Raw genomic sequence first — 12,697 nt, 5'->3', positions numbered from 1 at the left:
AGACAGTCCCTCTCTCAGAACTATTTTTCACCAACAAAAGAAACCAACGCAAACCATACTAGACTGAGTTACAGTGATTTTTTTTTTTCCCCCCTGCCTAGACAACAGCTCAGGTTTAAGGCAGTCCGGCCTCAGCCTCTTTCATTCCATAGGAAACATACATCTAACTTTTGTTAAAACTTGTGGCATGCAGCAAAATTCTTCACATAACCATGTATATAATGAAATTCCAGACAATAATCAAACTTTTTCAAGACTTTGTTTAATATAAGAGCCCTCTTCAAGCCTCTCTCCCACAGTGTCCCAGCTATAACTTGATCTGTGGTGTCAGTTGTTTTTTTTAAAACTTAGTAGTTGCTGATTGATGCTAAGTCTGTATTATCAAATCTAGTATAATTCATTGTTTGGGTTTGGGATTTCCTTCCAATCTTTATCTATAATAGGGTGTCTCATAGGACTGTGGGCGTAGCAGTAGAGTCTGAACACATTTGGAGTATTCAGTCTGAGTTTGGGCTACGCCTTGCCTGGTTATCTTCGTAGAGATTCACTGATACCTGGAAACATAAAAGCAGCTGTTCCATCAGAAGACTGTACATGTGCTTGTTTATTGCTCTGACATCAGAAACTGAACAAGAGCTTCATGTGCAGAAGGTGTTATATTACCATCTTCTGTCTCTCTGTGTTAGCCAGATAATTCCTTTGGTTTTAACCACCCTCATCAAATTTCTTTCACTGTGTTGGGATTATTCTGATAGACTAGATAATCTCCTATTCAACAGATTCAAAGGTCTGTTTTTGTTAGGAACTTCAAATCTATTGCTACAGCTGGTAAGAAGATAGTGTAGGAAATTATCCTCCGAATAGCTCAAATGTATTCTTAAAATCAAAGCTGGCATGCTAGATTTTGGAGCTGATTTTAAAGTCTGCAACACAGCAACAGCAACCTCAGCTCCAAGACTGTGAAAGAAACCAATGTTAATGTTCTCTGAAAGTCTGCTCTCTCCCCAGTATATTGTTACCCCAGCACACTGCTCTGCATCCTGCTGGAATGAGCAGCCATTTTCATGCTGAAGCAGTACAGATCTCCTTACTCCCCGCCCCAGCTGTTTTGTTTTGTTTTTAAAACTTCTCACTTAGGCTGCTAACTAAAGGCAGTTTCAATGCATGGGGCATTGTGGACTCTAATATTGGTGGAGAGGCAGGAGGAATGATGAGAAAAGGGAGTGAATAGGTTAAGGGTATATGTCATTTGACTTCTGGGACAGAAGACTTTGCTCCAGCAACTTACTTAGAACCCCTAGATTGCCCAGATTTATCTAGCTGGTTTAGGGGGTTGTTTTTCGTCTGCTGGTTTGTCTTACCTACTTGTCGCTTTTACTTGTTATGGGATTTTGGCAGAAGACTTTCTATGGGGACCAAAGCTATTCCTCTTTTCACAATTGGGGGTTTTTTTGGCCTAAGAGGTGAGTTTGCCTCTGATTTCTCAGTTTCCTTGGAAATGCACTGTGTTTTCTGCTTAATGTAGTGAGCAGTTTGTTGAACTGCTAGAGAACCTTTCCCAAAGCAAACATCATTGCTTCAAAAATTTACTGGCATTCTGTTGATTGATCGGTGAGGTTTGTTTCAATAACCATCTTTTATACATATTAGTAAGAATTAGCCATCTCTGGATCAAACTTTGAACACTACATCTGTAGGTGTAGTTAAGAGCCAGCTTTAGTTGGAAGCCTTTTGAGTACAATTTTTCATCACTTGAATCAAGTATCTGATTTCCTCAGATTTCCTTAACTTTTACTGTGTTCTCACAATACCAGTAAAAACTCAAATTCTTGGCAATGCTCTTCCACTTTTCTCTGATTCTGTTTTTTCTTCAAATTATAAAATTTCTTTCTTACATCCCTTAATTCCTCTTTCAAAATTTTTTGAGCATTTGAAGATTACTATAGCTTTCTTCTTTAGAGTTAATAAATTTTCTCATCTTCTCTACATTCTTTTCTATAAAAATCATGTTCTGTCCTCTTTTCTACTTTTTCAATTGTAGCAGTGTGAACTGTTATTCACCTGTTTCTTTCTTTCTCTCAAATTAAGCATAGGTAACATAATTTCAAATTCTCCTCTTCTTAAAAACTGCTGGTCCACAAGAGCTGGCCCGCAGTTCCCTCACACTCTTGAATAGCATTGATATACTCTTGTTTCCCTCTTCAAGTTCATAGATAAGGATTTCTTCACCTTTGGAGAATGCTTATTTTGCTCTCTAAATTGATATGACTCAGAAAGCTGTTCCACCAGACTCTTGTTCCTCCCATTATTAAACCAGTAACCAATTCCTTCATTTTTTGAAAAACACTTTGCATTACCAGCCTGCAGAGGAAGCTTTCTCTAAACCTGAACTTTTTCAACAAACCCTGGAGAATCTTCCAGGAATGGTTTCAAACAACTACAGCTGTTACCAGCCACCAAACTTCAAAAAACTGCAAACAGATGTTTCTTTTTCCTTCACAACCAGATCTTTTCTAACACCAAATGATTCTTTGTAATGATAATTTTACAAACTAGAACCTTCCTGGAAAATGTCTGGGATTCTTCGAATACACATATGGTCTTATTGAAAGAATTTTATTTTCACCATCCCCAAGTTACAAACAGAACAGAATAAAACCAATAGAGTCACTGTTAGTTAAAGCTAAATAATTATCTTATTAACCCCAGAAAGGAGATGTAATCAGCTGTTCCTTCAGTCCCAAACTCAGACTGCTTCCATCTAACACTGGAAATGCAGAACCCTAGAGACAGTGGAAAAGCCTTCTTCCCTTGGGTAGGAAAATGATGAAGGCAAAATTTGTGGTTGCAGTGACTTCTTTGCACCCTCTGTGAATTGTGATGCAACATTCCTCTGTGTTTGCTCTGTGAGACAAGCCTGTGCATGCCCAGTGTTGTGTCACTAGATGTGAAGAAAGGAAGGCACTGCTTGAAAAGCATACCATAGTTCTGAACCTGATGCTGAGCTGCCAACTGCATTGTAAACGAGCAAGGTGCATATGCCCAGTGCCCTTAGATAATCCAAAGTGTGCTGTATACATAAAACTAGCTCTTTATTCATTGTCATCCCAAGTGATGCACAGCAAATATTTTCTACACCAGCCCTTATGATGACAATTCTTTGGGGCCCCTGCCAACACAAGCTATGCTTTAGGTATGACACATTTAACAACATCCCTTGAAAGGGAGCTAAATCCAGACCTGTTCCAGGGACTAAGGAGTTGCCCTATAGCATAATTGTATCTTGTAGTATAATTCCATTTCTCTAAGCTGTGGTTCCTTAGAGAGTATCCCAATAACAGACATCACTGTGACAAGTTCATCTTACCCTCCAGGAGCACAGCTGCCTCTCTTCCACAGGATTTGCAGTCTCTAAATTGTTGGAAGGCAAGAGTGAGGAGCTGCCACTCCTCCTTTCAGGTAGTGTGCATGGACTGCTGTAGAGTAGCGTTCCTCAATGAGACAGTGTCCAAGAGAAGTACTTGAATACTAGCAAATAGTTTACAATGAAAATGAGTTGACTTTTGGCAAATGTCCTGAATAATGTATTTAGTGAAAACCATTTTGTCATCTGGGGGACTGAAAACTTGAGACTACTTCTTCAAGAGAAGACATGCATAAATTGATATAAATGTACCAGTGAATTTGTGGACCCATGTCAGTTCATGTTCCTGGCTAGATGTATCAGTGGGAATAATATGCTGATAACTCAGGAATGATCAGGTCCCATGGGGTTCTAGGGTTTATGTTTCACATGTCTACAGAAGATTATGTACTTTAATAATAATTATTAACTAGACTGTGCATTTATTTTCTCTAACAGGTAACAGCTTCAAGAAATCAGAGTAAGTCATGTACACAAATGGAACAATCAATATTTCTAGGAATATTCAAAGATGTTAATGTCATCGGATCAAATTGATGTATTTATAGAATATATGGTATTTAATGAAACGCTGTTCTCTAGGAGTTGAACTGCCTTATTTGGTACAGGTAGACCAAAACAGTCTTAGAAAAAGAAAAACGGCAGCAAAATATGGTGTTCTTCTGAAAATGTTTTTGATATTCAAATTTATCTTTCTTCAGTGCTTTTAGTTTGATAAATGAGTTTTTCAAGGAATTTTAATCAATCTTGATTAATTTCTCTTAAAGCTTAACTGTGAGACTTTAAAATAAAAGGAATTATCTCACTTCATTTGAGTTCTTGAGATATTAAGATTTAAATGTAGAATTCTAGATAGTTAAAAGATGAAATTATTTAGAGACCTTCAACTTCAGCTATAATCTGAGATTTGAATAGGGTTAAGAGCCTCCCTATTCCTAGATCTTGAGACAACTCTGTAGCAGACTGGACATCCTAATGGGTGCTGTAATTTATGCCAACTCTTTTTGACACAGTGGACACAGTCTAAGAACTAGTCCTAGAATGAGGAAGCAAGAGCATCTCTTAATTTTTGTCTTTGTCAGGTTGCCTATCTCAGAGAGAACCAGCCCAGTATTCAAGGTCTACCATGGTCCTTGCACATATCTTGAAACCTGGGTTCTCTTGGACATGTAACACACATATGGTCCTACCTACTACACATATGAAGCTTCCTTTAGAATTTCTAGGATCTGGTTTCTGAAAACTGTTCATGACAAATATAGTTTGAATTAATTTGTTTCATTAAAAAACCCTATCCAAATTGAAAATCCCTACTCATTCATCACTGAATGTACACAGCTGATGATTACTTGCTATAGTATGGATCCCATCCATAATGGTACAACTAGTCCTTTAGATTTTAAATGATCATAGAGAAGAGCAACACATAATGTGAGCACTGGAAAAAACCCTGTATGGTAGGGTGAGAGATTCTACTGCCACTATGGACATATGAACATACAGGCAATGTAAGAGGGAATGGGAACAGGACCTTTCTCTGTCTTAAAGAAAGGACTAGCCAAAAATTTGGATGGTAGGTTTTTTTCTAACTGACCTCAAAGAACCCACAATCTACATTATAGCAACAGTGTTTTGAGGAGCTGCTTATGAAACAAAGCATAAACCTTCAGATTATTTTAACCTAACCTCCATTCTAGCCCCTGTCTAAAATTTAAAAGAACCATCAATCATTGGTTCCAAAGAAATCTGAAAGAAACAGCTTGTCTCTTAAAATTCTGGGAAAATATCTCAAATAAAATGTAATTTCAGAGAAGTAACAAAGAGAATAAAAGAATTAATGTAGAATCTTATCCTTTTTCCTAGGGATTTCTATACATATGAAGAACCTTTTATAGAGAAGAAAAGTGAAAAGTGAGTTAAGTTCAATTCTGTGCACTAACTTTGCATATAGAAGAAAATATGTGCTAAAATACATGTTTATAAATTTATGTTTTCTGTTCTTGAAGGTCATCAGAAAAGAAAGAAAACAGTATTCGTGTTGGATTCTTTCAGCTGGTAATGAAAGCAATGGCTACAAATATTTTATCTGTATTGTGCTGCAGAATAAGAGACAATAATCTATATGGTTGTTTTGGGGAAAAGCTGTGACTAAGCCAAACTTCTAAGGATTAAACCATTTGGCATGAAATCCTGCCATTAAAGTCAATGGGAATTTAATAGAACCCTTTGTCATTTTATCAGCTGGGTATCAGTTATAGATATTTGTGTCATAATTGTCTATTAAGCACATTATATTGAACCTACAGGTAAGATGTGGGGAAAAGAGTCAAGATGCACAGCAGGGACCTAAGTGACTTGGTTCATTCTTATTTCTGCCAAAAATTTGCTGTGCGATATCTGGCAGATAATTTACCTCTGTTGTAATTGCTCCATGGGTATTAGAAGATCTGGTAACTATAGAAACTTGGGAATGGACAATACTGTATGGTATGTCTAGCTTTTGATGGGTCTTGGAATCCCATAGGGTGCATCTAAATTTTAAAATTAATGTAGTAGAGAGATGTCCAACCTAGCAGCATGCATCTAGGAGGTTTTATTACTTCTGCTTTGCATGTAGTCTAGGCAGTTAGCTTGTAATGTGTCCAGATATGGTGCTGAGTGTAGTACTGGGCTAGTGTAGTTACATCCATATGGCTTGTTCTTTACCTGGCTAAGTATCTCAACCCTTGGTTGGGTGGGGAGAACAGCCTGTCCACACAGAGGGCTTTGAATTCTATAGCCTGTTTTGCACAGATGTTTAACTCCTAAAGTGCAGCTGGTAAACAGAGTGTGTTTGCATCAGATGTGCTGAGAGATTAGGTATCACATATCTGTGCATTTTGTGTGTTTTTTTTTTTAAATCAAGGGAATTCTTTTTTTAAATCAAGGGAATTCTTAGACTTCTTATGAGCAAGGTTTGCAAAACACTAGTAGTGCTACAGTTTTCTTATTATTTTTCTTGTAGAAAGACCTTTTATTTATTTCTCTTTTACATTAACTGACTTTTTTTTCCCCTTTATCTCATCTCTGCCCTAATGTCCCTTTTCCATATATGCTACAAATTCCCCCCCTTTCTTCTCTTAGACACATTATAGCACCTATAGAACCTGGACAGGTTCTTCAGCAGGTTATGATTCCTCTTTACACTCCCATTTCAAAACATATAGCATTTGATACTGATATTCTATATGGACAATTTGATCTATATATTTACGCATAACTTCAGTCTGAGAATCAAATTTAACACAATCATGACAAAGGTAACAAGTCGCTGTATCTTAGCTGAGTCACCAGCTGCATGTGTGAATGCTCTTGGCCCAGAGCAAATGTAAGGTACTAGGATTTAGCTCAATCCTTTTTTTATTGCATACTATGTCATATTTCTATACATTTCTCCCAGATTAAGAGCCAATGCACAATTGGCTGGCTCAGCCAACACATTTTAGAATATTAACTAGGAGAACTTGCTCTGAGATGTTTATGTGGCTTTTGACCACAGCACCCCAATTTTGAGAAATTGGCCAACTCTCTTCAGAGGCTCTGCATAATGCCCTAAGGTTTTTTCCTCCCTTCCTTCTCTCTCTGTCCCCACAGGAAAACTGCAAAGCAGACTATATATATGAATTATAATTACTATTAATCTTTTAGCCAGTTTCTGGAATGATGATAATGTGGAATGATATTGAGCTATTAATGTTATATGATAATACATTCATTCACATGGTCAGATTCTGCTGTTAACTAAAAGGGAGCTCATAATAATTTATGAGGCTGTAATCACAGGTGCGATTAGATTAGATTGGAGAGAGAGAGATTTGTCTTCTTTCTGTATTGAAGATAATTCTGAAATTTAAAGAGAGTGATTTTGTATCTGACTCAACTGATTAACGATTTATCAGTATATAACCAGCATGATGACGGCCTCACAGCAGAGACCATATTTTTTTCCTGTCTCTTTAGTTTCGATTTTCTTCATCTATGGAAATTTTAATGATGGCTCTTGGTAGTTTCTGTGCTATTGTTCATGGAGCAGCCCAGCCAGCTGTGTTGCTTGTGTTTGGTGCAATGGCAGACACATTTATTGAATATGACATTGAAATGCAAGAGCTTAAAGACCCAGGCAAGACATGTGTAAATAACACCATAGTGTGGATTAATGGTACTATTCATCAGAATGAAAAGAACGCCACAATAACATGTGGGTAAGTAGTAGATGTATTTGTTTCTTTTCCTTTGTTATCATGGCTTGTCAGAGAACGTATTCCTAGTGAAGGTCCAGTTCAGCCTTTAAACCTTACATTTTCTATCCATAAGGCAGAAAAGGGGCATGGTTCTTGTTAGAGAGTTCTGTTCCTGAGTTGGAGATATTACCTGGAGGGACAGAAGGTCAGCTTGGGTCTTGACCTTTCAGCTATAGATGTCAACAAGGATATATTTTGATGATGATTGTTCTGATAACAGATGTACCTGCTACACATCTGAGTTCATTAATCTGTTTTCTCTGATGACACTGTAGGTAATACCGACTTCTGGTCCTTCTGGTCAGGACTTAGGTACCTATAGGTGCCTGCTGACTTCTGAGCTAGTTAGCTAAACTTTAGCCATTGAAGAGAAATGAGTGCTTCTAGGATGCAATTCATCTAGCTTATGGGAGATGTCTAAGGCAGGTCAGATGAACTGCCCTTAAGGGTGCCTGTTTCTTTCCATTAACCAAAGTAAATGGAGTCTAGATGATTCATTCAGATACAGATATCTGTCAAAGCCAAATTTGAACCTGTAACCTTTCCTAAGGTTCTTTTTCAGTGCATCATTCCAAGGGTTTTTTAATCTCTGAGTGACATTTAATTAGATATTTAATTAGAATTAAGAGTTGGTTGTCTGAAGGTCTCTGAAATTCAGAGCACATGGGAAGAGATTCACATTCCTACATGTAGGTGATTAGGGCCAAATTATTTGCTCCAGGCTGTCCAAGCCAGCCCTCTGAGATGGGTCTGGCAGATAGAATACACGATTTGCTACAGACCTCTGTTCCTCTGAAGCAACAACTATACATCAGGCAGGATACATTGAAGCATTAAAAATGGTATTGGATATCTGTGTCAGGCACCCGAGTTGTTTCCATGATTGTATTTTGCAAGAGATCAGGTCAGGTGCATAGTGTTTCCTTTTGGCTTAAAACTTCAGTGTACCAAATTCTGGGTAAACAGAACAAAATTTGCTGTCTGCAGGATGGTTTAAAAAAGTTATCTAAAAGCATAACTGATAATGACCTGAAATGCCTATTTCAAAGCAATCTAAATGCAATAGCAGCAACTTAATGCCCTTCACTGATATTAGGAGTAATTTAATACTCCCACCTGAGCTAAAAAAAAGATCAGATTAGCAAGCTTATGGTACAAAGTAATACTCGAATTGACTTTAACAGTCCTCATTTCTCCCCGTAAAACACTTTTTAAATCTGAGTGTTATTAGTTGGTATAATGGCACAAAGCAAGCGCATTCAACTTCTAATGAAAACTTGTTGGGCAGCTCTTCCCTGAAATACCCTCTCACCTGTGCTGTTTCAGGACATGCAGTCTGGTGGGGTTTCTCCGAGACTGCAGGGTTGCTCCAGGACGGCAGCGCATTTTCTGGTACCTGCCAGCGCCCTATCCCTGTGCAATAGGCAGAGCAAGCAAACAAGCCACTGCTAGTGCTAGCCGTTAGCAAAATAAGCTGACTTGCCAGCTGATGTGACTCTAACGTGAAGAAACAGCAGCCTAGAAATTTGTGAGAAACTTAAAACAGTATTGCTAACTTTTTTTTTTTTTTTTTTTTTTTCCCCCAGGCTGCTGGACATTGAACAAGAAATGACCAAATTTGCAGGTTACTATGCAGGAATTGGTTGTGCCGTACTTATGTTAGGATACCTCCAAGTCAGTATTTTGTTTTCTATTTTGATTTCAAAGTTTAAATCACTAAATAATAAGTTTATATTAATTATGTTCCTTTTAACTGCTTAATCAGCTGCCCATTTAAGCAAAGCAGATGCTTTCAGTTCTCATTCTATCAGCTGAAATAGGTTAGCTCTGGCAATCTGAGCCCTCCTTGGATTTGTGCAAGCATACCCTTTGTACAAGGATATGTTCTACCCAGTGAGATGAATGGATGCTGCTTCTTCCGCACCACCGGAAATACTTGCTCAAGTGTGGTTACTATGGAATCCACATGCCCTCCCAAAAAAGCTGAAAGGCATGCAAATTCCCAGTAGGCATCTCAGCTGCATTGAGCGCTGTGTTTCCATTATAGAGATATTACAGAGTGATAATAGTGTAAAACCAGTGCTGAAGAAGAATCACACCCTACCTATTCTGTAGTAATGGTTCAATCCTTATGACACAGATGAGCCACAAACTTGGACGATTCCTGCATAATCTGCTAAAGGGTCCACTGCTTTTGAAGCTTTTTATAATCGCAAAAATCACTTGTCATTCTCCTTCCTGAAAACTAGAGTTTTGCTGAGGTAGGATGGCTGCCATCCCTATATTACTTACAGCTATAGATGGAAAAATTTTTGTCTGTATGACATTCATGTAACAGCACAAGTGATTTAACTTGCATCTCCTCTCAGCCTATGAGAACTGAGACAAAGGTTTGATCCAGAGGCTTCGTAAAATCGTTGGATTCTTTAAAGAACAAAGGCATAAAACAACTATCATGTCTGTATAGCTAGAATGTATTTTACCTGAATAGTAATTTTATCAATAGCCAAATTGCTCTTTCCCATTTTAGCCAAATTGCTTTTTTCTATTTGTTGGGAGTAGAAAGACTTTTAACTACAATTTATCAGCCACATTATGCTCTTCCCAGATCTGCTTTTGGGTTATGGCTGCAGCTCGTCAGATACAGAAAATCAGGAAAGCTTATTTCAGGAAAGTAATGCGAATGGATATAGGCTGGTTTGACTGTACATCTGTAGGAGAATTGAACACCCGAATTTCTGAGTAAGTAATCTAGAAAAAACATATGCTACAGAGAACACTTTGCACTTCCTTCCAAACACAACAGAATAGCAATAACTAGGCATTTGACAAACACCTTCTAAGAATATAAAATACAGCTATGTTCCCGGGAGCAGGGACCAGTCTGATTATCTCCCCCACCTTTGAACTGAGTGTCATAACTGTTAAGCCACTATTATTTCCCTTTTGTGCCTTAACTGTCAGTAGATAGGGGTTTTTTGGTTGGGTTTTGCTTTTTTTTTTTTTTTTTTTTTTTTTTTTGCCAGCTTGTCCTATCCTTCCCTTCTCCTCCTATGTCCAGTCCTTTCAGAGTGATCTGTAATTTGGCTGCTAGTGCCACACTCCCTGAGGCTGGAGATGTGGGTTTGAACTCACTGTTACTTTCCAGAAAGGAAAATTACATTACGAGCACACTTTGCTTTTGTTGGCTTTTTTTTTAAAAAAAAGAGTGACCCTTGCTTAATCTTCTGCTAAAGAAGGTACAAGCACCTACCTTTAGAAAGGGACCCAAGGAGACGAAGAAACCTTCTTATCCCGGGTAAACATCTAGCCCTGAGAAAAGCACGGTTTAAGGCTTGCTCCTTTTGGTAATGGTTCCTGTTTACAGGCTGAAGGCAGCTGCGAGGTGAATATGCTGACTCTAGATGGCTCCCTGTTCTCAGTTGTGCCTGCGTAATAGTAGTCAAATTTGTAAAAGATTTTTTCCGTAGTTGAAGGGGATTTTATTTGCCTTTACTTACTGCCCAGTGGTATCTATGACCTTCTGTTGTGTTCTTTTCATGAAGAATAAATGCCAAGTGTAAGTCACTGTGAAGAGTTTCTTTGGCAAAAAATAGGACTGAGCACATATTTGTCTAATAAATAACACTTAGTTCCCTGTTTTTTTGAACAATATCGTCCTGTGCTTACAAAGAGCTTCCTGACTGCAAAAAAAATTATCCAGAACAAATATAAACATGTTCTTCAAATCAACACTCTTAAATGTTTCAGTAGAGGACTGTAATTTTACCTGATATATCAATGAGTTGACAACTTTGCACTTTAAACTTCAATGCCACTTGCTCCCATTTATTCCAGGAGTTCCCAGTTCTTCTAATCTCAGGGCTGGGGTAGTAGCCAAGAGTGGCAGAAGTATAATGACTGTTTGGCTTTAAGACATTTTTTGTGTGTTGGCAATGCATAAGAGAAAATAAATTAACTGCAGCTGCCTAGGGGTCAAATGATGTTAACCGCTGCACCACTGTCCCCCATGTGATAGAGCTGTCATTTTTTCCACTGCCTCCAGTGTTAAAGTGGCCCTCCTCAGTTTTCCCATTCTTCCTCTCGTTTAGATAACAAACTACCTGGTAGGCTGGGGAGAAGAACCAGGAGGTCGTGGAAGGTGGAACTAGAAGAGAGTTATAGCCCTCCTCCCTTTTCCTGCCCCCTCAGCAAGGTGGTATGGTACATTCTCAGTGCCCCATGATGGGAGGAATGTCATATCAGCTATACTGTTTTTCCATTATCAGATAGCCACATCCAGCTGGGATGTCTCTGCCCCCTCCCTTGAAACAGCTGGGGCACAGTAGTAAGAAGCAGCTAGTGAATGAGTCTGCTAGCAGGATGACTTTTCCTGGGAAAAGAAAATATCATCTCTGAGTATTCATGTGTAAAAGCCTTCTGCCATTGCAAAGGCACCAGAGTTTCTCAGTGTAGTCCAGGAGCTCTGGAAGGGGTGACGGTGGAAAGAATAGGGGTGAGGAAGGGCCCCCTCCAAGGGAAAGCAACTAACGCAAATGTCGCCAAGACCTGCAACACAAACAAAAGATATGCTCACCAATCTTCTATTGGATTTTGTTTTTTTTTCCAGTGATGTTAACAAAATTAATGAGGCTATTGCTGACCAAGCAGCAATCTTTATCCAGCGCTTAACCACCTTTGTGTGTGGATTCCTACTGGGATTTGTCAGTGGCTGGAAATTAACCTTGGTTATCATAGCAGTCAGCCCTCTGCTTGGTGTTGGAGCAGCTGTCTATGGCTTGGTAAGTGAATTGTGAGAGGTTCGTGTTGAGGTGCTGGTGAAAGAGAAGACTATTACACCCCTTTAAAGTCAAGAGAGGCAGATTATGGTCACAGCAGCACCAGGGGTGCAGGCAGGGGAAGGGCAGGCTTTGATTCCCAGAATAATGTATCCTGCTTCTAAGATGAGAGAGTAAGCATAACTTCTACTGGGTCCTGTGGATGGATATTATGG

The 12,697-nt window shown here is 38.7% G+C and overlaps 2 protein-coding genes across 2 annotated transcripts in view; one reads left to right on the top strand and one right to left on the bottom strand.

Moving 5' to 3' along the window:
- Positions 1-12,697, top strand: part of ABCB11 (ATP binding cassette subfamily B member 11) — a 47,002-nt gene that overhangs the window by 1,208 nt on the left and 33,097 nt on the right. The window contains exons 2-8 of the mRNA XM_074829967.1: positions 3,863-3,884; positions 5,288-5,335; positions 5,431-5,479; positions 7,424-7,665; positions 9,291-9,378; positions 10,313-10,446; positions 12,314-12,485. Of these exons, the coding sequence (XP_074686068.1) occupies positions 3,863-3,884; positions 5,288-5,335; positions 5,431-5,479; positions 7,424-7,665; positions 9,291-9,378; positions 10,313-10,446; positions 12,314-12,485 (755 nt within the window). The remainder of the gene's footprint in view (positions 1-3,862; positions 3,885-5,287; positions 5,336-5,430; positions 5,480-7,423; positions 7,666-9,290; positions 9,379-10,312; positions 10,447-12,313; positions 12,486-12,697) is intronic.
- The window catches only part of DHRS9 (dehydrogenase/reductase 9), a 32,412-nt gene that overhangs the window by 19,512 nt on the left and 203 nt on the right, over positions 1-12,697 (bottom strand). Inside the window, exon 2 of the mRNA XM_074829030.1 lies at positions 10,958-11,132. The gene's annotated coding sequence lies outside the window, so the exon portion shown is untranslated. The remainder of the gene's footprint in view (positions 1-10,957; positions 11,133-12,697) is intronic.

Source organism: Strix aluco, chromosome 6 (assembly GCF_031877795.1).
Source record: "Strix aluco isolate bStrAlu1 chromosome 6, bStrAlu1.hap1, whole genome shotgun sequence".
Classification (NCBI taxonomy): Eukaryota; Metazoa; Chordata; class Aves; order Strigiformes; family Strigidae; genus Strix; species Strix aluco.
The sequence above is the reverse complement of the archived record's forward strand: the minus strand, read 5'-3'. Positions and strand labels throughout refer to the sequence as shown.